This window comes from Ambystoma mexicanum, chromosome 13 (assembly GCF_040938575.1).
Source record: "Ambystoma mexicanum isolate Mex_15411 chromosome 13, UKY_AmexF1_1, whole genome shotgun sequence".
Classification (NCBI taxonomy): domain Eukaryota; kingdom Metazoa; phylum Chordata; class Amphibia; order Caudata; family Ambystomatidae; genus Ambystoma; species Ambystoma mexicanum.
In genome coordinates this window covers 392,917,513-392,943,262 of record NC_090938.1, presented here as the reverse complement: position 1 = coordinate 392,943,262, position 25,750 = coordinate 392,917,513, and the positions used below count along the sequence as shown (strand labels likewise).

Here is a 25,750-nt window from a genome sequence, read left to right as displayed (position 1 = left end):
CTTGTCAACCTTATATTCTTTCTCAGCCAATATAGTCAGTAGCTGGACAGAATCGCGCCTGCATTGCTCTTCAGTGTTGCTGCAGATCAGAATGTCATCCACATACTGCAAAACAACACTGTCTACTGCAATATTGCTTAGGTCCATTTGCAGGACTCTGTTGAAAATGGATGGGGAGTCACAATACCCCTGTGGCAACCTCGTGCTTTTCAGACGCATTTGTCTGAAAGTAAATGACGTTAGATCTTGTGAGTCACGGTGCAATGGGATTGAGAAAAAGGCATTTCTCAAGTCAATCACTGTGAAATATTTTGCCTCGATCGGTATGTTACACAGGATCGTAGATGGATTAGGGAACAGAGGGAACTTGGCTTCAACAATATCGTTTAATGCTCTTAAATCTTGGATTAAACGCCAAGACCCTCCTTTTGATTTCTTGACAGGATAGATCACTGTGTTACAGGGTGACTCTGACGTCACTAGGATGCCCTGATCCATCATGGCGGAAATTGTCGTCGCGATCCCTTCATCCGGTTCTCTGGACATGGGATATTGTCGCGCTCTTGTTAAAATTGCTCCTGGTTTCAGTTTAATTTTCACTTCTCCCACCACCTTCAGGAGGCCTACATCATAGGGTCCTGTAGTCTATACTGAGACAGGCACTTGGGCCATGTCATCATCAAAATATTCCAGACGCTTCAGTGCCAACACCATTCTCGTTTGATCATTTTGACCCAGAATAGGAGACTTACTTCCACCCTCGTCTCTTCTAAGTCAGGGTTTTCTTCGAACAGATCGTCATTGGTGACTTCAGTCACTCGATACCCTTCTTCAATGGCGATAATCGCGCACCATTGCCTGCTTTCGTCATTGTACCATTCGACCAATGCTACTTTCCCTCGTACTGCTGCAATATGTATTGTCAAGGGGAATACTTGTCCCCCTTCTTCATGCATAGGTATTCTTGGTCTGAATAGAAACTCGTCAGGGGTTCTCATGGTCCTATTTGCAAGGCCTGGCAATCCCGCCATAAGCACACGTATGCCATATGCGAAGACCTCTGGTTCTAACGGTATAGCTCTCATGGCTATGCGTCCGGAGTATGCTCTGATCATTTTGCACACGTTTGAATAATGCATTCCTGGAGTGGAGCATACTATGCCCTCCTCTGTGACCGAGATTGTCATATTCAATTTTGTCATCAAGTCTCGACCCAAAATGTTCACTGGGTCTGACGTGTATATAATAAAGGCACATTCATCTCACATTCTCCTATGGAGACTGGGAGATTGTCCGTAAAGGGAACTCGACTATGAGCTCCTGTAAAACTCTGAGTATCTATGGCCTGGCCGGACAAGTAAAACTTGCCTTCTCGTATGCACGAGCATGTTGCACCCATGTCAACTAAGAAGGAATATTCTTTCCCCCCTATGACGACATTCACCCTTGTTTCCCTGTTAGGGTGTGGTGTCACTGATAGGATAGAGCACATCAGGGTTCCCTTTGAGCTGTCCTAGTTCATATATAAGTTTGGTCCACTTTAAACTTGTGGATTTTCTCCGTTCCCAGGGTTGCCTCCCCTTCCGGAGTTCGTGCCCCAAGACATTTGCGGTGGTGCCTGTTGGGATTGCCCTTGTGCCAGGTTCCCCACGCTCGGGGGTTGAATCACTTGATGCGCACCTTGCTGCAAGCCTGGTGCTTGCTGCTGCACTGTGATATTCTGTGCACCGCCCTGTTGTGGGATAGCAGTCGGATTCACCATGCCTGCTCCCATTCCGTGTCCATTTTGCCACGTGCCTTGCCTTCTGCACGAGCGTGCCACATGCCCTGTCATTCCACACAGCCAACACACTGGCGGTGGTCGGGCTATTTGTCCATTCGACAAATCTGGATTGCCCATCTGCACGTTTTGAAAGCCTCCTTGGTTGCTCTGGAAACCTCCCTGATTACTCTGCCATCCTCTTCCTCTAAATCCCCTTCCCCTCGGGTAAAATCCCGCGTTACCCTGGTTGTTCTGCAGCAGGTTAGTCGCCTGTTGTACGTTCGGTTCAGCTGGGCTTGTCAGCATGGCTCCTTCGAGAGCATGCTTTGATAATTTCTTTTGCACCAGCTTCGCTTCCTCACCCTTTACGGGTTGCCTCCTTTTTTCAATTCTTTTCTTGCAACAATCTACAGTAATGTGCAATAGTCAACTGTATTTTGGGCCACGGTTTAGCTTCTACTCATACCAATTTCTTGAGCTGTTTCTGCGCCGGTTCTGGCAACCCTTGGCACAATATATGGTAGAATACAGGGATTGATTTCGGCCAAGATTCATGCGTTTCGAGCACCCACGCGTCTTGGAAATTCTGGATATAAATCAACGGATCTTCTGACTCCTTCATTTTTCGAGTCATTATAGCTCCCATATCGGAAGTGTCTGGGTACAGCACTCGTAGCGCTTTCCAAACTGCTGCTCTACAGTTATTAAATGGTGCTCCGTCATGGGTAGTGTTCATTATGTTAACACCAGGGTACCCTGCCTGTTTCCACACATCGTCTGCTCTCTCGCCAAGTATAGCGATTAGGAGGCCCTTAATGTCCCCTATAGCTAACGTGACACCCCCTGTCATCTTTTCTAACTCGTGTATCCACTTCCCGGCTCCCGATGTCAGCATTGGAAGCTTGTTTTTCGGGTTCTCTTGGTCCATGTGTGGCCATGGAATATGTTGTGGTCTTACTCCCCCTTTTTCTAGCAGCGGGAATTGGAATGCACGGTCTTCCTTCTCTTTCCCCATGGCTCTCCTGTCTATCGCCGGGGTAACGTTCCCACATCGCCGTATACCTGGCAATGTCCTCAATCTGTCTACATAGGCGGTGCTGACACCCCCTCTGATCGTGGGGTGTTCCTACATGTCGGTCAGGCTGCGCGGCAGACCCTGATGTCCTGGGTCCGGACACGCTAGCGTCTGACCATCGTACCCCTTTGTCCCTTGTGAGCCGCTTTCCACGCCATCTCCCTTCTTCATTTGTCTCGTCTTCCGTCTCCTCCCCGGAGTCGGACACTGATTGTTCCCAATTCACGCATCTTCGTCCTTACTAATTTCTAGCTTGTCTAGGGACAGTCCCCTGCTCCCACTACTTCGGGTGACATCCTCTGTGTCATACAGCTGAGTGCTTTCCAAGCACTCTTCTTCCCTTCCCCCGTGGGATGTTGGCTCCAACCCCATTTCATCATATATTTTATCGATCGTTTCCCCGATGCTTCTGGTGTCGAAGTCATCTTCAATATTCGCCCCACTTGTGCCTGGTACTGAGTCGTATGCAGGAAAGAATTCTTCAATGTCTTCCCATTCTACAACAGGATTGGGTTTTTTAACTTCCCGCTCCAAATACTCGAGATCCTGAGCCCTCTTTCTACGCTTACGTTCTATATCCTCTATTTCCTTGCGCTTCATCGCTTCTTCTCTAGTCTTATCTTCTTCCCTTCTTCTTTCCTTTCTACGTTCATTTGCCCTTCTAACTTCCTCATCTTCCCGTCTCTTTATTCTCCTTTCATGTACTCTTTGCTCTTCTTCCAACCTTTGCAGGTTCTGTCTGTACTGATCATAGGCTGCGCATTGTTTGCGACTGAGCGGTTTTCCTTGCTCTTCGCGATATAGCTGTTCTCGCCTCAGTCTTTCTTTTTTATTCTCTCGTCCCTGATTTCCTTATCCTTCTCCTTTTCCCTTCTGTGTGCCTCATCAGACTTCTCTCTCGGTCTCACATCATCACTTCCTTTACCATAGAGTTTCAACAATATTTGTCCTCCCATCCATTCGTCTTTCGCGAATGCTATCTCATCAGTTCTGTCTTCACTTCCTTTCCATTTCTTTCCCTCTCTCTCTTTATCGAGAGGTGCACTAATTTGTGCCTGATCCTTCCTTTCATCATCGCGTCCCTCCTTGTCCCACGGGATTGCGGAGGCAAGATTAATTTCCTGATCCTTCCCCTTAATTTCGTCACTACTGTACATAGGTGACTCATATGCGGGGTTACTATACCCCGTAGCAGCCTTTAGCTCTTTTAGTGGGTAGAGTCCCTCTGACTGACTTCCCTCGATTTCTGGCTCAGGCGGGGCTGGTGGCGCGGTAGGCGTCTCACCCCCCTCCGTGCATACGTTTAATATCCAGTCTGCGGGTGGCTCTTCCTCCTTCGGCTGTTCGAAACATTTTCCAAAGTTCCAGAACAGCAAGAAGTTTTTCTAATTTCTTGCATGTATATGTGGCATGCAAGTAAGTCGTCATATGTTGTAAGACGGCTTTGGATAAGGACCCGTTCTGTGGCCACTGCATAAACATCTTGTGGGCGGTACCTTTAACCCACTCAGTGCTATATTTCTTAAGCTTGGGTGCATGTTTAGGTAGTTGCTTACATAAGTGAGCGAGTGAAGTAATCTCCTCTATGCTTGAACCCTGTTTTTAAAAATACTTTCATGCAATTTCACCACTCTCAACAATACGAGCGAGCACCAAATACCGCAAGCTCCAATCCAATCTTTCCTGCCAAATTTTTATATCATCAATTTACTCAAGAACATCAATCCATGTCCGATTCCCTCTCAACTACAAAATCGCTTAAAACCCAAACTTTGTTTCAAGCAATCAATGATACACAATTCTTTACATGCAACATACAACAGATCACGTACAATGGCCACTTGACAGACTAGACAGACACCAGCTGGACACATATATCTCTGCCTTCTAACCAATACCCCGACATGGGGTGTAAACGAACTCCCTTAACGACTTCTTTAAACGTGGTCGTATCCTAATCGTCCCCTTTTCTGTGGGCTCTGAGTTCACGTTTCTTCTGACCGCTATATTAAAGCGCAGGAACAAGGCGAATCCTCTCACTTTTATCTCAGGTGTCCTCCCTGGTATCCTCTGTTTTTCTCTCGGGTGACTATTCCGGTACCCTCTGTTTTCTCTCGGTTATCTATCCCGGTAACCTCTGTTTTCTCAATTATACTCTAGTCATTATCCCCTTATATATATATATATACAGTCTTGTCTACTTCTGACTATTTTGTTTTCTCCGCCACCCTCCGTTACCTTTTCCCTTACTTGTTCTAATGCCTATAAGACATTTGCCAAAGTATTGCATTTTTCGGTTCACTCACCGCTCGCATGGTTCCTCTCTGGATCTTCGGGATCTCTCCCCCCCCCCCCCTTTACCGCCTCCTTCGGTCTTTTCGTCCGATCGGCTGCCCGTAGGAATGAGAAGGGTTATGCTCTGTAAGGCAGGTTCCTTCAGACCCACTGCAGTTTTTGATGGACTTACACTGTCATTGTCCACGGGAAGTTTCAGTCTACTCGGCCGAATGGCGAAGGACTCAGTGATATTGCCGAAGACCTAGAGTTACTTGGTGTCGACGGTCAATAGGTGTCTTATCAATAATCGATATTCACTAATTGATGGTCAAAACCATCCTCACCGCTACCCAGTGTACAAGAGGGCGGAATGACCTCTGACGGGCCCATGGGATTAGAGCTCACCCTCGAGTACTTTTAAGACAAGATAGCTGCACCTTGAGGAGGATGGGGTGCAGGATTCACTTACTCCTACACAAATCAATAAGGACAAGTCAATGGTTTGGCTAAGGGAAGTCCGTTTAATGACAAGTACAAAAAACGGGGAAACAAATGGAAATCAACAGTGATGCGATCGCCTGGCTCGCTTCAACTCCCAAAATCTTCTTTCAGACAGCAATAGTTATAGCGAATTTTCGTCATCATTGACGTGTTGCATTCAAAGTTTGTCATGCAATTCTATTGGTCGGAAAAGGTAACTTAAGTATAGGTGCTATATCTGTATATGGTAACAGAGCGTGAGGATTGGATAACTTATCGAGTGGGCATCTACGCCCATCCCTCTACATCACTCGTGATAGACGTCACTACAAGTACAATGTCTTATTGGTTCTACTAGCTATAGGACCCTAGATTATTTGGTCCATTGTGATTGGGTGGGTTACACCCCTAGGCATAAATCTCCACTTTAATTAGCAGCATGGACACCCATGTGCCTTGTTCCCCAAGATTCACCCTGCCTCCCTTCCATCAATCAGTACTTTAGGGCTATGTGTCAATTAGTTGGCTGAGGATGGCCTCGAAACTGTTGCTTCTTATCAGGAAAAGTAATGGCATCCTCAGGTTCTGGGTGACATCAGACGTTGGTACCTCTTTGCGCTTGGCTGGTCACGTGTCTGTTCACCGTGAATCTGCTTCATTTTCCTTCTTTTCGTGTATTTAATTCTTCTGTAGCCTCGCCACCTACCTGGGGCCTCCTTATCTCGACCTTCACTGGCTGGCTCCTATGCTCTGAAGTTTCGATTCTTCGCGGTTGCCGCTCTCCTCCCTTCTTGGAGTTGACCTCGAATTCCCAGGGATGAGCTACTTCTTACTGAGTTTAGATTACGCTTTTCCCTTCTGTCTTTAGCCGGAATATGAATCTCGTCCTGTTTTACCCCTTGCAGCCTGAGCTTAATTCTGCTTTTACAAAATGGAGTCGCACTTGTATAATGTGCTTCATTGAGGTAGATATATAATCGGCGCTTGCCGCTCTATCCTTCTACTAAGCAGTGCAAGCAGTATCGTTTCCTTAGCTTTTTGCGTTCCAAGCCTATTTACAGGCATTTGTTAGTTGCATATTTTCATCTTACTTCGTCGTTACGTTTCTTTATTTTTTTTTTTTAAAGTATTTTATTGGCATTTATATAAGTACATCACAACCATCAAACGGTAACATAACAAACTACAACTAATTAACTACCACAGTCTTCGTAGCTCAATATGTTCACAATTGTAGCGCGGGGAGAGGGGTCGGTAGTCGGCGTACCCAAGGTCGCGGGGGATGGGTTTTCGGGTTGTCCATTCTTGGGGGTAAGCCTCAGGCAAGTCTCTAGCAAGGGTGAGAGCTCAGGGGGGTTTGTGGTCCGAGGCATATTGGATGTCGCGCACCAGGGCCTTCCATGATTCTAGGGTGTCATTGGAGTCATCATCGTTGGAGTGGATTCCATCCTGCCAGGCCCTGGTCTCTGCCTCCGTCCACTTTTCCAGGTCCTTAAGCCAACGTCCGTGCCTCGGGCCCCCTGGTGATTTCCATGCCATAGCTATGGACCTTTTTGCGAGGATGCAGACTAGGTCAATTAGTTTGACCAGGTGTTTGTATTTGCTGAGTCTGGGATGGGCTCCCAGTAAGCATTCCTTTGGGTTCCACTCATATCTCGTGAGTCCCGCTTTGGTGCAGGTGCTTTCCACCATGGACCAGAATTTTGCCGTTTTGGTGCAGGTCCAGAACATGTGGATCATGTCCGCTTTATCATTTTCGCACCAGGGGCAGTTCGGCGGTGCTTGTTTGTTAAAGGTAGCAACTCTTAATGGGGTCATGTAAGTTCTGTATAGCACATTCATTTGAACTTGTTTGAATCTAATGTTCTTCGACACCTCTTTGGGGTATAGTAGAATTCGCTCCCATTCACTTTCAGTTAGTGTGGTCCCTAATTCGGTTTCCCATTTTTGTCTCGGGGACACGCTTTTTGGATTGGGTCTATCATTTAGTTTGGTGTATAAGCGGGAGACCGGCTTCCAACCGTCTGCTAAATCGTACATCTCCTGAAGGAGGGGGTCCGGTGGGGGTTCCTCTGGCCAGACAGGCCACTGTGCCCTGGCTGGCCGCTTGAGGCGGTGGTACCACAGGAATTAGGTGTTCGAGATGCCTTCATTAGCTTGTAGCGATTAGAGTTCTCTGAACATGCCGTCTTCAAACAGGTCTCCCCATGTGTAGATTCCGGCTCTCTCCCATTTCCTGGCTGTCGCTAAGTCTGCCTGAGTTTTGCATACATCCGCCAGGATGGGGGTATTGGGATTGTAGGGATGTTTCAGTTGTCGAAGGAAGCCAATTCTGGCCCATATTTGCCTGCCCAGGGTAACAATCATGGGAACTTCAGAAGTTTGTTTCGTCGGGTTCCAAAGCATTTCTTTAAGGAATAGCTTGGAGGTCGGATGTCGCAGGAGCCCCACTTCAGCTGACAGGTCGTCGGAGAGCCATTTTGTCGCGTGGCTGAGCTGCGCAGCTAGGTAGTACCTTTGCAGATCGGGTAGTTGTATCCCTCCTTCTTTGTACGGGAGCGTGAGTGCAGGCAAAGAGAGCTTGTATCTGGACGACCCCCATATGAAGTCCTTGATTAGAGAGTCTAGTTTTTTGAAGAAGGGAGGTCTGATGTAGAAGCATACGTTTGTGAAGTGATATAAGAAACGGGGGAGAACTATCATCTTGACTATTGCCGCTTTGCCCATTACTGCCAGTGGTAACTTTGACCAAAAATTCATAGATTTGCGGAGGGCTCTTACTGCTTTTTCTGTGTTGTGTTCGTGCGTGAGCGCAGGGGTATGTGTCACGACTCGCTCCCTTCGCTCCCGTTCCCGCCACTTGGGGGCATGTTTTGGGGCTTATTCCTTGCTGGACATTTCCTCCGAACCTAATGCCACAGTGCTGTAATGAATTGGGAGCGCTAAATCCCTATTTTCCAAACTACTTCCCTTCCGGATCCATTCCAGGTTTTTGGCAGCCAGCATGCTTCTTTAACCAAATGACTGTGCTTCCCAGAATGCCTGGCCCACTGCTCCACCTCCACCCTTGCAGGACAAGGTTGGGTGGAGGATAGGCAACACCTGTGGCTGCAGGTGCAGCAGTCAGCACACCAGAGGCGTGTGCTCGTTTAACAGCTTTAAAAGCCTCAGTCTCACTTCAGTCCAGCGCTGGTCATCGATTGCAGTGTTCCTGTTTTTGACTAGTCCCTGGTTCCTGGTTTCTTGCCTTTGCACCTACTTCCTTGTTCCTGTTTTCTTGTTTCCTCCGCCCTGAAATTCGGATTCATGCGCTAATTGATTTCTGCTCCCTTGATTTCCCTTTTTGTCTTCCCCTGTTTACAGGCAGCATTTCTCAGTGCTTTCCCCTTTTAGATGCAACCCAGTTTGTCTGTGTTCTATATTTCTTTGACTCTGTCCTTTGCTGCTGATACCCATTTGCCTTAGCCTTCCTCATAGTTTAGTTTCCTGTCTTTTCCTTGGAGGGGTAGGGAAAAGTTTGCATAGGTTATTTCGTTTTTCCCTGCTCCTGATCCTTACTTTCTAGAGGATCCATTCCATGTTTTCCATTGCACTTCTGCATCCATTTCCCATTTGATCATTAGGTGTGGTGTGTGGTGGTAGCTGGCTCCTGTGTGAATGCTTATGTTTTCCCCTCTAAGTTGTAATCCCTATTCCAACTTAGGTATTTAGTTTTCTGCAGTGGATCACGCTCCGCTGCCTTCCAGTCTCCGCCCTTGCCCTGCGGGCTCTCCACATTGCAGCGGATCTCACTCTGCTGCCTTCCAGTCTCCGCCCTTGCCCTGCGGGCTCTCCACATAGCAGCGGATCACGCTCTGCTGCCTTCCAGTCTCCGCCCTTGCCCTGCCGGGCTCTCCACATTGCAGCGGATCTCGCTCTGCTGATTCCCAGCCTCAGCCCTTGTCCTCTGGGCTCCCTGCCCGGCAGCCTGCCTCACTCCGGCTGCCTTCAGCCCTTGTCCTCTGGACCTCCCTACTACTCCCATTGCTGTTATAGCCTTTCTGGGTCCCAGATTCACCAACAGGATTCGTGGGCTAGCTGACATTCAAGAGGTGTATCCCGTCCTCGTGAGTACAGTTCTTAAATTCCCTTATGTAATACCATCAAGAGTGTTAGTACACAGATCCTGTCATTGCTTGCCCTCCACGTGGGTTTAGCGCTGTCAGTACCTGTAACAGCAATTGGGGGTAAGGCGCTTGCCGACTTTCCTCGCGGTCAGGTGCTTACCCCACATCCCTTTTCATATATTGGTTTTGACGTCACACTCTATTTGCACTCCTGGGTTCTAGCATACCTGAGTCGTTGTTCCTGGGTGCACATTTCCCTTGCCATATTCGCTGCCTTTGTACTCGCCTGACTAATCCTGACAGTATGACACACTTCGATTCCCAGGTACTTAAACTGCTCTGGTTGCCATTTATCCCGACGTCTGGAAGGTCGGACTTATCCATACCCCTGAGTCTGGCCAGTGGGAACGCACACGACTTTAGTTTGCTAAATGTTATCCCAGAGTATCGGGCATAGTTGTCGAGGATGTCCAACGCGACTTGTGCATTGAGCTGAGGGTTATTCAGATACAGGAGGACGTCATCAGCATACATGGATATTATGGCGTGATCACTGCCCAGCCCAATGCCAGCGTCGAAGTGTTGTTTCCTGAAATAGGCAGCCACTGGCTCCAGGCCCAGTATGTATAGCATCGGGGACAACAGGCATCCTTGCCGCGTGCCCCACTGTATCGGCCAGGCTTCGGACACCGTCCCTCCAGTCTTCACTCTCGCTGTCGGTGTATTATACAATACCTCGACCCACTTTACAAAGCTCTCACCAAAGCCGAATTCCTTTAGCGCTTCGATCAGCCACTCCCAGTAGATGGAATCGAAGGCTTTTATAGCATCCAAGGATAGCACTGCTAGGTCCTCGTCTCGATCATAGGTCTCTGCCATGATGTGTTGGAGCCTCCTCAGGTTCGCGGTGGTGTTGCGTCCTGGTACAAAACCATTCTGGTCCTCATGAATCAGGGTTCCTATCACACTCGCCAGCCTCTTGGCCTGGATTGTAGTCAGGATCTTGCAGTCATAGTTTAGCATGGCGATTGGGCGGTATGATTCACAGTTGTCGGCAGGTTTGTTGGGTTTGAGTATAGGGATGATAATTGTCTCTTTCATGGAGTTGGGTAGGTTTCCGTTTTCGTATGCCTCCATATACACCTTGTGGAGTGTTGGGGCAAGGGTCGCTTCATACGCTTTGTAGAATTCTGGCGGAAGCCCGTCACTTCCGGGGGTCTTGCAGGTGGTTAGCGATTTAATCGCCTCCGTCACGTCCTCTGGAGTGATTTCCGCGTCGAGTAGCTCTCTTTGGGCCTCCGTCAGTCTTGGGAGCTCAATCTCAGCCAGTGTGGCCTTTATGTCCTCCACTGGTATTTTGGTGTTGTGGGTGTACAATCTGGAGTAGAAGGCCGCAAATGCTTAATTAATGTCTTGTTGCGTCCTGTGGGTTATCCCCCTTTCATCAGTTATTTCAGTTGGGAGGTGTCTTGGGAACTTGCGTTTGCATAGCCAGGCCAACATTCTACCAGGTTTATCTGCTTCTTTGTGTGCCCTGGCTATGTAGATCGTGTAGTCGAATTTGGACAGTCTATTCCAGGTCAAAAGGCACTCCTCCCGGGTGCCCTTCAGTTCTGTTTCAGCATCCGGCATGATGTCGATTTCGGATTCCAGGTGCGTGATCTTGTTCTCCAGTTCCTCCAGTTCCAGCTTCAGGTGCTTACGGATGCCACCAGCGCCTGATATAACTTCTCCCCGTGTTACAACCTTCATGGCTTCCCATAGTGTGCTCCAGCTTGACACTGAGCCTGTGTTAATGTCTAGGTATTCCTCAAGTTTGGTACCAAGTTCCTCCTTAAATGTGTGGTCTGTGAGTGCTGCGGGTGGCATTCTCCATAGCGGGATTTGCGGTCTGGGTCCTCTAGGAGCCCATTGCATGGTCAGCGGTGAGTGATCGGATATGGTTCTGACTAGGTACAATGTGTCGTCCACTTGTTGAGCCAGCTCACGATCTATGAACAGATAGTCTATTCTCGTGTGGACCTTGTGCGGGGCCGAGTAATAAGAATAGCACCTCTCGGCGCGATGTTGTTCCCTCCAGATGTCTACTAGGTCGAGCTGTTCTATTGCGGTGTTTAGCGCGTTAGATGCAGGGTTATTTGAATGACGGGGGGGGGTCTGATCTGTCCACAGCTCCGTTCCTGATGCAGTTCAAGTCACCACCCCATATGAAGGCACTCTCTCTGCGAAGAATCATTTTGGCACTGAGCATTTCGAGGTGTGAGGGTATTCCGTGTTGCGGAAAGTATGAGTTCACCAGGCAGACTGGCGTGGATTCAATGGTACCCCATATTATTAGGTATCTGCCCTCTTTGTCGGCTTCATAGCCCAGTAGCTGGAAGGGCACAGTCGGGCTCACCCACCACGTAAACACTCCTCTGGCAAATTTGGAGTATGGCGCCCCTTTCCCGATCCCTCCCCATCTTTCGGATAATTTGGCCGTGGTTTCTTCCGTGAGGTGAGTTTCCTGAAGCATCGCTACCGACACCTTTTTCCTGCGCAGGTAGGAGTGGATCTGATTCCTTCTCAGGTACGTGCCCATGCCCCTCACATTCCACGTCATCACCTTAAGTTGAAGTGCCATTGGGTTTGTGTCTTGGTTTCATCTTTCCGGTCGCCCCTGTTTTCACGGGGCGGCCCTTCTCCAGGTGGTGAGGCTCTCCCTCTGGGTTCTGGTGCTTTCTCTTCCTCGGCCCCCAAGGGCCTCCGGTCCCATGTTTCCGCTCTGCCAATAATTCGAGGACTGTGGTGTGAAAAAAACAATTAACAAAACTGTAACTGGTGCGCCCAGCAACAACAAGGTCCTGCTGGTGCTCAGGCGCTCTCGTACCGTCAGGACCCATCCGGGTGTCGGGCACGAGGGAGGTCGGTCAGGCAACTGGCCTGTCCTGTACTGTTTGTGGGGATAGGGCTCTGTGCTTGGCGTGGGCCGAGCGAGGGTCGCATCTTCATTGCTAACTGTTGGGTGATTTTTCTTTCTCTTAGGTCATTTGCCTTGCGTCCGAGTTGGCTTTATGAGTCATGGCTTCGTCCATGTCTCAGGCGCAGGGGATTCTTCAATTTTCTGTGGGCTGAGGGTCCTTATCCGCGGCTAGATTGTTGTCTTCCAGCCACATGTTTGCAGCTGCCAGGGATTCCAAGATGATCGCCCTCCCCTTGTGAATCACTTTCAGTCTGGAGGGGTATAACAACATATACTTCAGGTTCAGTTGCCTGAGTCGGTCTTTAATCTGCACAAATGAGTTCCTCTCCCGTTGGACTTTTTGGGGTGTAATCGGGATAGATCGTGATCCCGCGTTCATTGGGGGCCCTCCTCTCTGGAGTGCCGGAGGATGGTCTCTCTGTCCTGGAAGTTGAGTACTTTAGCGATTATAGGGCGAGGGTGTGAGCCCGGCGGGGGTCTCTTCTGAAGTGATCTGTGCGCCCTTTCGATCGAGAATCCTTGCGTTAGCCTTCCAGCGCCCACCTCCTGTTGTATCAGGGATTCTATATAGGCCGTCGGATTCGGGCCCTCACTTCCCTCCGGTACCCCCAGTATTCTGATGTTGGCGCGTCTGGCCCGGCCCTCGGCCTCCTCAGCCCTGACCTCGAGTGTGAACACCTTCCGTTCCAGGTCCAGTACCTTAGCTTTCAGCTCCACTGTGTCTCCCGATGTCTTTTATGGTTGCTTCGGCGGTGGTTACTCTTTCTGTCAGATTGCGGGCATCCTGGCGCATGAGTTGTAGCTCGGATTTGAACTCCCCGATTCTGGAATCTATAAATGCGCGCAGTGATGCGATTGCCTCCAGTACCTGAGCTTGATTTTCGGGAGAGTCCGCCGGTTTTGCTCGGGGAGGTTCGAGAGTGGAAGTGCATGGCTGCGGAGGAGTTTTCGCTTTAGCGGACACATACGTATCCATGGTGCTTGTCTTCGTCTTGTTCCTGGCCGCCATGGTGAGGGGCGGTCGGAGACGCCACTCGGTCATGTGGGGGTAGATGGTGGTGGGCGTTGTTTCCTCAGCAATGCCCCCACCAGCCCAGTGATGTCGGTGTGTGGGCTGGGGAGCTTATGGTTCCGGAGGTGGGGTGGTCCGTTTTACGCGGGGTCAGTGTTCAAGTTCTTGGAGGGATATACATCGGCACATGTTCGATTGGTTTATGCCCTCACCCAGTGCTCTCCTCACCTCCACCTGCTGTCGATGGCGGGGCCCCCCGCACTGGGGGGTCGGCGTAGCCACTCACGGTGCCGTAGTCCAGGGCCTGGGCCCGGTCTCCCCGGTCGGGAGCTCCCGGTTGGCTCCCCGGTCGGTAGCTGTCGCAGCAGAGGTTCGGACCCGGGTGGAGGGGGAGGCTCCTCTTCCTTGTTTCAGTCGTAGCAGCAGCTTATGGATCGGCTTCGCTGCAAAGGCGGCTAGCGTTTTCCTCCGGCATCAGCTTCAAAAGATGGCCGCCATCTTAGGTCCCGCCAACAGAGGGGACCTTTATCGGGAAGAATCCGTGGGTTTGCAGGTCCGAATCCAGGAGAAGACCACAGTATCGTGTCTGGGGTCGGTTCCCCTTCCCTCGGAACCGGTTCTTTCCGTCCCAGGTGCGATTTCAGGCAGGCAAAAGGATCGAGATACGGCGTCTTGGCCGGAGCACGGCGCCTCAGCTTCCACTCGCCATGAGCTCCAGGCCACGCCCCGTGGTTACGTCTCTTTATATTTCAACATCGTTTCTTCTTACAAATCTATTACATCATTGTTCTTTACATTTCGTCCTTCTGTGTCATCTTTTGATTGTCGTTTATGTTCATCTGTACGGCTGTCCGGGCTCTTATGTCGTCACCATTTGCCTTCCATTAAGGCTCTTTGGGTCTCTTCGTGGACAGTCTGTAGGTAATCTTAATTTCGTGTCAGCTACTGGTACAGTTGTCTCAGTGGGTACCGGGCTGCCCATGGTTGTCTGGTTATAGGTACTTCAACAGGTATTGCTCTTCTGATGGGCACTGGGCAGAGGCCTAGTGCAGCTCTCTGTTGGTTCATTTGTTCCTCATACGTCACATAACTTGGCCAGTATGTTCCTGGTCCCTCAATATGGGGGGCTGGGTGCAGGCCATGTCTGGGACCTCCTCTACACTGGCACTCCTTTAGGGAGAGCATTTTCACAAAGTTTCGTCATATAGCGACTTTAATCCCGCCTCCTTCAGACATACTGCTTGGGGAGTCTATCTGATGAGGAATCTGCAGGAGAAAGGTAATCCATTGAAGGAGAAATTAAGTACCATAATGTTCTTTCTATTGATTCTTCTCCCGCACATTCCTTATCACCCTCCCATCCAACCGCGCTATGAAAGTGCCTGCAGTTAATGACTACTTCTCTATTGGGAGAAGGAGCTTGGCTCTCGTTTAAAGGGCCACTGTAGACCTATCCGTGTTTCCGCATTCTTTGTGGATCCTCACTGCGGTGGGGGAAGTGAGGTACAAAAGGGTGTAGTGACACAGTGTATTTATGACGTCCGACGTCCTGTCCGGCGTCAGCGACCACCGATTGGAGGCAAGACGGATCGAAGGCCGAGTCGAGGTACACTACGCCCCCTGTCTAAAGGTTTTCTGAGCAGCAGGTGCTGGAAGGGATATCTATCTGGTGAGGAATCTGTGGGAGAAGAGTGCATAGAAATAACATTACGGTAAGTAATTTCTCCTTTCATGGCGCATATCGGACCTTCTGCGAGTCTGGGGGAAAAAGTACCACAGGGCCTGGCAGGGTGGTCCCTGCAAGACCATTTGCTGAAAGGAGCGTTACTTCGGCAACCCTAGCCCCAACTCGCATTAGTCACTGATCCCCTCTTTAAAGGGTTGCAATGCTCCCTTGCAAGTTCTGATGGTGAGCTGCCTGTTGTCTCCATCGGAATTTAGAGAACGCATCGAATTGAGAGGGATCAGGCTGGCCCATCACTTTCGTTCCTTTGGCGCAAAGCAAGACTGTTCTGATACGGACAGACAACCCAATGACTGCAAACAAGGTGCTTTTAAGGTCCTTTCCTCTGTGCAGTGAAGCAATGTGAATATCGTTCAGAACTCTGGAGAACGACCTGGCTCTGATGGTGGGTCATCTCACCAGGACTGTGAACATAATAGTGGATGCCTTGAGTATACAGAATTTAGCCTGCCATGAGTGGGAGCTTGGTCAGGAAATTCTGGAGATTTTTTCTTTCAGTGGGGCACACCTTGGGTGGGTGGATCTATTCTCTTCCAGTGTGAACAAGAAGCATGAGTTGTTTCAGCTCCTGAGAATGTCCTCAACAGGGATCTCTAGGGACGCACTGTCGGTCAAGTTGATGTTAAACCTGCTTTATGCGTTTCTGTTGATTCCCGTTATCCCCCTAGTTCTCAGGGTGCTACAACTATTTAGGTCCACATTGATTTTGATCGCTCCATAATGGCCCTGGTGAATGTGGTACCTGGAGTTGCTGGATAGTGCATCTTCCCTGGTGTCATCCTCTGAAAGTGGATCTGCTCTCTGAGTCGGTGGGAACTGTTGACCATTCAAATGCCAGCAGCCTAAACCTTTGTGCTTGTCTGCTGAGATATAAGGAGTGGGATTTGTTGAATGACATCGTGGACGAACACCCCTTGGCTTTGAAGCATCCCATCAGGTGCATTTATGGGTACATATTCTACTTGGTGCCGGACGAGGGAACTGCTTACTTGTCCCACAGCATCTGTACTAGATTTTCTGTATTTCTTGGTCCGGGCGGGCATGTAGATTGGCTCTCTGAAAGGGTATCTTGCAGCTATTTCTGTTTTCAAGTGGTATCCAAGAGCAGGGCTTGTGCTTCACAATCCTCATGGTTGAGCAATTTTTGCAGGTATTATGCAATCGGTTTCCCCCATGCCGGATTGTTGTTCTGTTATTGGTATTTAAATTTAGTTTTGACATTTCTTTTGGGTGCTCAATTTGAGCCCCTCCATTCTCGTTGTTGAAGGTTGCTCACTCTTAAGGTTATTTTTCTGGTTGCCTTCACTTATGTTAGGTGGGTGAGTGAGTTCAAGACGCACTGTCAAGGTGACTGTCCTCTCTATTTTGTAATGCTAGGATGTGCCTGAAGGTCTCTGGGCTCATTCGACCACAGGACTGGCTGCCAACTCAGCCCCTGGGCGGACCTTTGCCAAGTGGCTATGTGGGCTTTACTGAACACATTTGCCAAAGATTACTGATTGAATTCCCAGTCAGGGCAGTACACTCGTTTTGGTAGAGCAGCCTTCCACAGCTTTTTGGCATGTGTGGTGTCCTTGCTGTCTTCCCTCCTACAGATCTGCGCACTGCTTTGTTAGTCATCATAGATGAAGAATCAATCAGAATCCATTAGAAGAACAAATGACTTGCCTCTCTGTAATATTCTTTCCGATGGATGTTCATCCCAAGGGTTCCTCATCGCCCTCCAAGCCTGTCCCTCTTGGTGGATAGCTAGTACACCTTTCTCTTTTGCAGTCCCTCAGCATCAGCGTGCTTGGGGGGAGTGGAACAAAGGTCATGGAGCCTCAATATATATATACTGGCCCCAAGCTCATGTCTGGCACATAGAGGCGTTGAGCAGAGCTGCGCCCTCTGGTGATGGAAACGTTTCTGAAGTGCAGCTGTCCTGGAGATAGATGGATATAGACTAGGAATCCATGTGAGGAACATCCTTCAGGAAGGAATATTACCAGGAGGTAAATAATTTTTTTTATGCTACCCTGACCATAAAGGGAGATCAAGACCTCTAGAAATAGCCAGAATCCCTGAGGAGATTCAAAGATGGTACATCAGGAATAGTTAAGCTAGAACTGGGAGAGCATGGCAAGGCTTTTGGCGAAGGGAGGAATATATATATATATATGTGGGCACAATTGCATTAATGGTCTCTTCCTCAATGTGTAACCCCTTTTTCCCTCATCTTTTCTTCTTTGTTGGTCATTTTCGCACCAATTCTTTTTCACTAATTTCTAACCCACAAAAGTGCTATTTTTATTTACCCTCACTGAATGTCTTCTCAATTTGAATCAGTTAATTAACTGTTTTCTATCCCACCTATAGAAGCCCAACAGTTCTCTGGCCGAGAAGTCCTTCGCCATTGGCACATTGGCAGAGACCGTGCAGCAGCTAGGCCCATCTTGTGCACAGTTTCTGCCTCGTCTGTTCCCAGTCATGCTGTCCGGTGCCAAAGAAGAAGATGAAGAAGTGCGAAGTAATGCCATATTCGGCCTTGGCATCCTGCTGGAGCAAGGGAAGGAGGCAGCCTTTGAGTATCCTTTAACAACCATTTCTTGTAGTAGTATGGAGCTCTTTCAGAAATACACATAATGGATGAGAATAGGCTCTGGGTGAGGGTGGAGACTGATAGAATAGAAAAACAAGAGGAAGTAGGAGGCTGGAATTTACTTTACAAGTGTACTTGTTTAGAATACTGCCGTGTGTTGATTTCATTACTTACCTGTTCACCAGGGATGCTGGGCTTGGGTGTGTATTCTCTATAATAGGATATTCAATAATATACATTTGTTCCTCTTCCCACTCCTGTCTAGGGCTGACCTAGCCTGCTCGAATGTTCCAGTTCTGTCAAGCTAATGGGTTGTGTTGTGCCTTCTCTATAATCTTTCTGTCACCATCAGCTCTTGCCCCTTTTTTATTGCCTCCTTCCCCTTTGAATGTTGCCACCACATCTTCCTGACTTTATCGCAGCCTTTGCTGTACAATCTTTTTCTCAATGATGATACTGCCTCTTCATCTGTCAGAACTGTGCCCTATGAGGTAACCGCTACCACCTCCTGTCCTACCTGGACCTCCTGATGTTAGCAACTCCTCCTCCATCAGCTCTTCCTCACAATGTTATCTCTTCCCCCTCCTGTTCCTTATCCCCTTCTGGTCTACAGCACCTGTTTAATTCTTCTTGTATCACTCCTCGCAGCTCTTCAACATCCAATACTGTCTGACCTGGGTCTCTACTTTATATAGCCCTTTTTTCCTGCCTCCTTAGTTGCATTCTCTCTGAGTGTCTGCACCTGTGTTTTATGATTGTGGCCAGAATGGGTTTGACAGCCTTCTACCAGTTCACCTGGACATGCTCTGGGCTGCAGGGTTCCGACCAGACCCTTAACATTTCATCTTGGATATCACTTCCCTGCCCTTGTTACATCCCTGCACTTCTTTGGGGGCATCCAGGTGCCCTTCGTCGCCAGTGTGAAAACTGGCTGTTGGAAAAGATCTTGGTAAACCTGATAATACCGCTCAATGTGGGTTTGCTGTGAATTTGAAACTTCATAACTCACTAGCAGGGGCCAATGGGCAGGTATTATTGTATTATTTTTTTAATGTAACTTTATTTCACCATTTGCCTTGAACGTACACACATACAAATAAATAAACATACACATTCCAAACACACATTACTAGTTACACATCATTTTTAAAATTATTGCTTCTACCTCAAAATGTAACTGTACAGTATTAATATCAGCTGAAGCCATATTCCAATTACAGAGGATAAAGTGCGTGTGCTAAATGGACAAAACAGGGAAATTCCCCTTCTGATAAGTTATGTTACAAATCAAGTTGGTCTCATATTTCACTATTAGGAAAGATTTCTCTTTTAGGCAACTTTCCCTCCATATTGTATGGACCCCCAAACATTTTGCTTTTGTTTTTTTACCTGTCCTGACTTAGAGTAGTGAAACCTGCAGCTTTACTCCCCTGGCATTTTTGCTAATTTTGTCATGGAAAAACTGATCAGTCCTTCAGACTATCAGTACTGGGAAACTGTTTCACTTTTGTCTTTTACTTTTCACCTGTGTTAACTTTTCCAACAGTGAACACAGTATATTACAATGCAGTGCATTGGGATACTTTTGTATCACCATAGACTTTTTACACTGGGATGTTTGGTTACTTGTATTCATGCCTGTGGATGGCTTGTGGCAACAATTACATTTTTACCATTTTCAAAGTATTTTTGTGTGCACATTTGTGTTTACCGTGTCTGGCTACTAAAGTTGGCTAGTGGCCTAAAATGGCCATGCTACAAGGTTTTTCACTTGTCCTTTGGCCATATTGTTTCTTGGGCTTCTTCCTGCCTTCTCAGGTCAGGAAATCCCTAATATCATCATGCATTTGCCCTGGAAAGCTGCTGTTTTAGTGGGCTAGTGCATGCCACTGGTGTGTGGACACAGGAAGTGGGTGGGACTGTCTGGTCCCAGTCCACAACTGTGATGCGTGAAAGTCTAGTGTGCATGCATTAGTTAAACCCACAGTGGTACCTGATCGGACCACTGCTGGCTGGCTGAGTGGTGCATACCCTTGATATTTGAGGGCGGAGTTTGATCACTCAAATGAATTTAGGATAAGAGGAGTCGTCCTGCAGCCAATCCAGCAGATCCGCATTGTACCAAAGTATCCGGTGTAGCTAGGGAGCCAACTGAAGATCCGTGGACGGCTCCTGAAGAGGCCTGGCGACATTTCCTGCAACTGTCACACTGAAGCCCTGCTGCACTACCTGATCTGAGAAGGCTCTCATCAGTGCTTCGACCCTTCGACTGGTGGGGCCAAACTATCTCGATGTCTTCTCACGTTCCCACTGTTTCGAGCCTTCAGAATCGGCCCTGTACCACCCAGTGGATTGACCAGTTCTGAATTGGGCTACCACGCCAGAAGGCTTGCCGTTCCGCATTATTTCGTCTGGAACTTAGGTGGTCGCCAGCTAGCCCTAAAGGGCTGCCTTCCTGCCATGTTTCAGCTTCCTAGCATCAAGGGATTCGGTCCTGCAAGGATGTCTTCATTTGCAACTGCAGAGACACCTGTTGTTGCCCGTGTGCAGTGATTGTCGCTGGAACCGGCCTAATTCTGTCTGGTATTGTATCCTGCTGCATTTCTTCATCAGAAAGAGTTCCCCCTCTGCTTCTGGACCCGATTGGAATGTTCCTTGCCCTTGCACCCGCAGCTCCTGGGTATTGTTTACTGGATCCAACGGCAGTATAATCTACCAGGGTTATTCTGGGTTACTGAGATCCAAAAACATGAAATTAGGCACTGGACAGTGGTTGCTTAGTATCCAATGAGTATCAATTTCCACAGACGTTAGGTGTTTGCATCATTTGTTGATTTATTTTTCCTTCAGTAATTCACACATTGGTTGTCACTCTTGTGACCAACATATTCTTTGCTAAAACTTTATATGTGGTACAGAGTATGTGATATACTTTTATTCCATTAGTGCCGACACGTGTTTCAACCTTTGAGGTCTTTCTCAAGACAATTGTAGGGTTAGCGTGTTCCCGGATGGTTGGAATTGAAATTCTTATGTTAAGCAATGGTAGAGGGTGACCCCTCTTACTCTCGGGTGAGTGTCTGTGTAGTCTTCTGGTCTCGCGGTGATCTGCTTCAGTGAGCGACACTAGAACAACCCTTGCAAACATTGGGACCTTAGGAGCGTGGTCCCTCTGAGATCCACCTGACAGGTGGCAGGCAACATAAAGAAGAAAGCAACGCACACACTAGCGCAAGACCCACAGTCCTAACAAGCGCTCAAACCACTTTAACTATAGTACAATCTACCTCCAGCGACTCCCAATTGACCTGCCAAGTCACTTGGGAAAATCAGAGTAAGTGTGGTTTAAGGAACCAGTAGTAATACTCGGACACAAGGGCATTGTGGTGGTTGCAAAGACTGTTATCAAAGTAAAAAGAGGATTGGAGAAAGTCATTTCCCACTCTCTATTTCCAAGAGGGGTTTCCATGCCTCAACAAAACTAAAGGATGTTTTTGTCAGAATGCCCAGAGTAAAGTTCTCTGTCCTGTGTCCAAATCATAACCTGATCCTTGCACGCTAAACTCAAGATAAAGTGAAAAGGAAATAATCTTTCAACTGGTCGTCTGCAGCTCTTTATCAAAGTTCCAACATAAAGTTCCAAAAGGCGCACAAAGAAATAACCAAAGTTCCAGGGGTGGATGATTCCTTTCCCCTGGATTTCTCAAGATCTCTACAGTTCACAGTTTCAAAGGGTATGGTTCTTCCCTTTCTCACTTTGACAATTCACAATGCTAAGAAGCTATTTCTCTTCTCTTGGCTCCTCAGAGTTTTCCAACAATACCAGAGGGAATTACTCTCTTCCCCTGGTTGCAATGTTCACAGTTTCCAATCACTAGGGGAATGCCTTCCTTCCCCCAGTCACAATGTTTATGTTCCAACTCCAGGGGGGATGACTCCCTTCCCCTGATTTTCACACTCAACAGGATGGCCCCTTCCTCTTGATCTCCTCAGTTTATATGGAGATTCTGCCTGGTGTGCTCTCCTGCCATGTCTTTCGTAATATGTAACAGTTCTACACTTTTATATGGTCTTCCCTGAACCATTGGGTCCTCTACCGCGTTCACTTGCTTCATTCAACAATTGACTTGGCGTCCATCTGCCCTGCTCGTGTTTGCCCAGTTCATGTGATTGTCTTTAAATGGTGTGCGGTATAAGCCACAAAGTGCCCCCAGCGGTTCGCTTCCTCCTCTTGCAGGTGGATCATCGGCTTTCCGGTTACCGCGATGCCTCGGTCTTCTTTCCACAGCTTCCCCTGCTCTCTGCCTCTATGTGGCAAACCTTCGGCTTCCGAGCCTCTCGTGATGGCGCTACCAGGATCGTCCTTGCTCCCGGCTGCAACTTGCTTCTTCTCTGTTTCCCTACCAGCGTCTCGGGAGTAGTGGTTTTCCATGTTTCTTGACGCTTGATGTTTTTAAACGTCCTGGCACCTATTGGACCCTTCCAACAACTAGAGCACGTCTCTGGTTTCCTGGCTTCAATGCTCTGCATTGCTCTAGTGCTCTTCTTCGTGTCAGTCATTCTACTAGAAGGGTATGAAAGAGCCTAGTTGTCAGTCCAGACTGGATGGTCTGGTTTTATATTACAGTATGCCATAAGGTATTGGGAAATTGAGGGGTTGGTGTCGTACCCTTAGTGGAAAGGGGGCTACCATGTTCGAGCTAGTGACGCCACCTACCTCCCATGAGGGTTGTCTCCCCCCGATTTGGTCCTCTATCATACAGCCACCGCCAGGGTCAGGATCAGGTAGCGGCTGCCTTTCCCTGGCCATATGGGGAGAGAGTTTCCCCAGAGAGGCAGTGACATCGCTAGTTCTCCAGCATGGGGTCTGGCATGGATTCACATGCTCATGAATATTCCCCGTCGTCAGGCTGGGAATCCTCGGTAAAGAAAAAACCAGTATCAGTTTTGTTTCTGATCTGTCTTTCGTAGTAATAACCAATCACTGGTCTCTGCGTCATACTGACCACAGCCAATGACTGCCCTCTACCTAAGCACCGCCTCTGGCAGCCATCTTCAGATTTTTACCGCACGTTCATGTGTTGGGATCCTCGTGCTATTGCTCTCGAGCGTTAGTGCTATTTTTTCACGTTTTTTCTCAAAAACTTGGTTTTTTCGGTCAAAAGAGCCTCAAGCTCCACCGACTCTCCATCCGATCAACGGGGACCCGTGTCGGATTCGTCTGCGCCCCTCAAGGGTGAAGATTTCGTCGAGCTACGCTTTTGGAGGACTCCAGAAGTTTCTCAGGCCGGGACATGGCCCAGGAGAAGGGAAGCTCGACGCCCGGAAAGCTGTTCAGGATCTGCCCTGGATGCCAGCTGCAGAACGTCTTTAAGGAGGACGAACACTCCTTTTGTCTCTACTGCTTACATGAGGACAAGACGCACGTGGAGAAGGACTGTGCGTTTTGCGGCAACATGTCGGAGCGGACCATGAAGGACCGCCATCAACGTCTCGCCAACTGGCTGGAAGGGAAGAGCCCGTCAGGCGAGAAGAAGAGGAAGAAATCCGAGCGGTCTTCTAAGACCTTTGAGGACGCCCCGGCGACGGGGGTCCAACACAAGGCCAAGCACCGCGAGTCCGCTGGCACCGGGAGCGCCGAACGGTCGGGCTCTACGGGCGCCAGGCAGGGCGCACCCTCCCCGGCACCTACAGCCACGAGCCAACGCTCTGGGTCGGGTAAGAGGAAGGGCGAGCACCCGGCGAAGCTCCTGGAGAGGCCCCGGTCGAGCTCGAAGGCCCCATCGGAGGGGGAGCGAGGCCGTGTCCCCCCCCTCAAGGATAAGGCGGTGAGCGCACCTAAGGTGGTGAAGGCCTTAATCCATCCGGCCAAGCCCTCTATCGATATTGTCGCGGCGGCCCTGGCTCAGCCTGTGGAGGCTACACCAGTGGTGGCGACCTCGGGGCTCAGAGTCTCCCTGCCACCTCGGAGGGAGTCCTCTTTTGTGCCCATCGATAGGACCCCTGTGAAATCCCCGGCGGGGAAGAAAAAGGGAGGGCAGGGCGTCGTCGTAGATTCGGCCTCAACCTCGGAGGAGGAGCTGATTGAGGTCTTAAGCCACGGCCTTGGCGTGGAAGAAGACCGGCCTGTCGGGATGGATCCCGACGCAGGCGATGACGACATCGTCGAGGGTGCCGACGGGGCCCCTGATCGCCCGTCGGATTCCCCTCTGCCAGCGCCACAAGACAACTCGGCGGCCATTTTGTTGGCTATACAGTCCTTATGTTCAGAGATAAGGACGAGACTACCGTTGCCGACGGAGGAACCTCTCCCGTCGGGGGATCCGGGACCTTCTGGTGTTCCCCCGCCCAAGAAAAGAAGGATTCACCCTCCACCTCCTTTTCAGCCGTCCAGCCCTCCTCCCCGTCCACCCGAGGGGATGATACGGGGACTGACACGGCAGCGACGGGTACGGACGACGAGGTATACGACGAGGATCTACCGTCGTCACCTCCCACCAGGGCTTCTCCGCCCGACGAGATTGGATCGTTCCACTCCATGATCGCCAGGGCATCCGAGCTTTTCCAACTCTGCCCTGAGGAGAAGAAAAAGGAAGGATTCCTTTATCAACGGCGCGAGGCCAAGAGGAAGACGGTCCTCGCGGTGCCTCTACTGGACGACATTTGGGATGAGGGCCTCGCCCTCCTCAAGAACCCTTCCACGACGCCAGCCTGAAGAGACCGGTACGAGAAGAAGTACCGGGTCCCGGACGCGGCCCCCCTGTGCCTCCGGGCGCAGCCTACCCCGGACTCCGTCGTCTCCGCGGCGGCCAGGAAGAAAGCGGGGGGGGTGCGGCCTCCACATCGACTTCCCCACCGGACGGCGAGGGAAAGAAATTGGACGCTATGGGACGCAGGGTCATCTCGTCTGCAGCGACGACGATTAAAGCGGCCAACGCCTTGGCTATCGTGGCCCGCTACGACAGGGAGCTATGGTACAAACTGGCTCCCCTGCTGGACTTCCTACCGGACGACAAGAGGGCGGATGCCCTGGAGATCCTACAGGAAGGTGAGGTGGCGTCGGACCACGCCATCACTATTGCGACGGACATCGCCGACACTGGGTTTCGCCAGTTGGGCAACGGCGTGTGCCTTAGGCGGCGTGGATGGCTCAAGGCTACGGACTTCCGTCAAGACGTACAGACCAGAGTCCTGGACATGCCGTTCGATGGGAACAACCTGTTTGGGAAAACAGTGGACGATTCCCTTCAGGCCATTAAAGCGGACACTGAGACGGCCCGGGCCCTTGGGGTTCTGCAGCAACGACGGACGCCCTTTCGGAGCAGCGGAGGCAAGGGTGCCTCCAAAGGTTCCGTCGGCGGTTTCTCCACCTACCGTCAAGCGGCCCGCTCGTCGTCTCAGGAGGCCTACAGAGGACGAGGCAAGTCTGGCGGACCCCGCCGTCGTCGCCAAGGAGGTCAAGGCGGCAAAGCCTCGTCGAAACAGGATTGAACCGGCCGTGGGGTCGGGCCCCCACCGAAGCACCCCGGTGGGAGGCCGGCTGGCGAGCTTCGTCAGCGTGTGGGAGTCCATCTCCACCGACCGTTGGGTGCTGGACGCCTTAGCCCGGGGCCACGCGCTCGAGTTTCAAAGAAGGTGCCCGCGCGTCCCCCCCGTGGCCAGGAAAGAGCTTCACGTCCCTCAACTTCTCCTGGAGGTAAAGGCGATGCTCAGGAAGGGCGCCATCGAACTCGTCCCAAAGAGGCTTCGGG

The 25,750-nt window shown here is 49.8% G+C and overlaps 1 protein-coding gene across 1 annotated transcript in view; it reads left to right on the top strand.

Annotated features, from left to right (window-relative positions):
• IPO4 (importin 4) overlaps positions 1–25,750 on the top strand; it is a 3,008,003-nt gene that overhangs the window by 2,826,352 nt on the left and 155,901 nt on the right. The window contains exon 26 of the mRNA XM_069633964.1: positions 17,777–17,985. Coding sequence (XP_069490065.1) covers positions 17,777–17,985 — 209 coding nt within the window. The remainder of the gene's footprint in view (positions 1–17,776; positions 17,986–25,750) is intronic.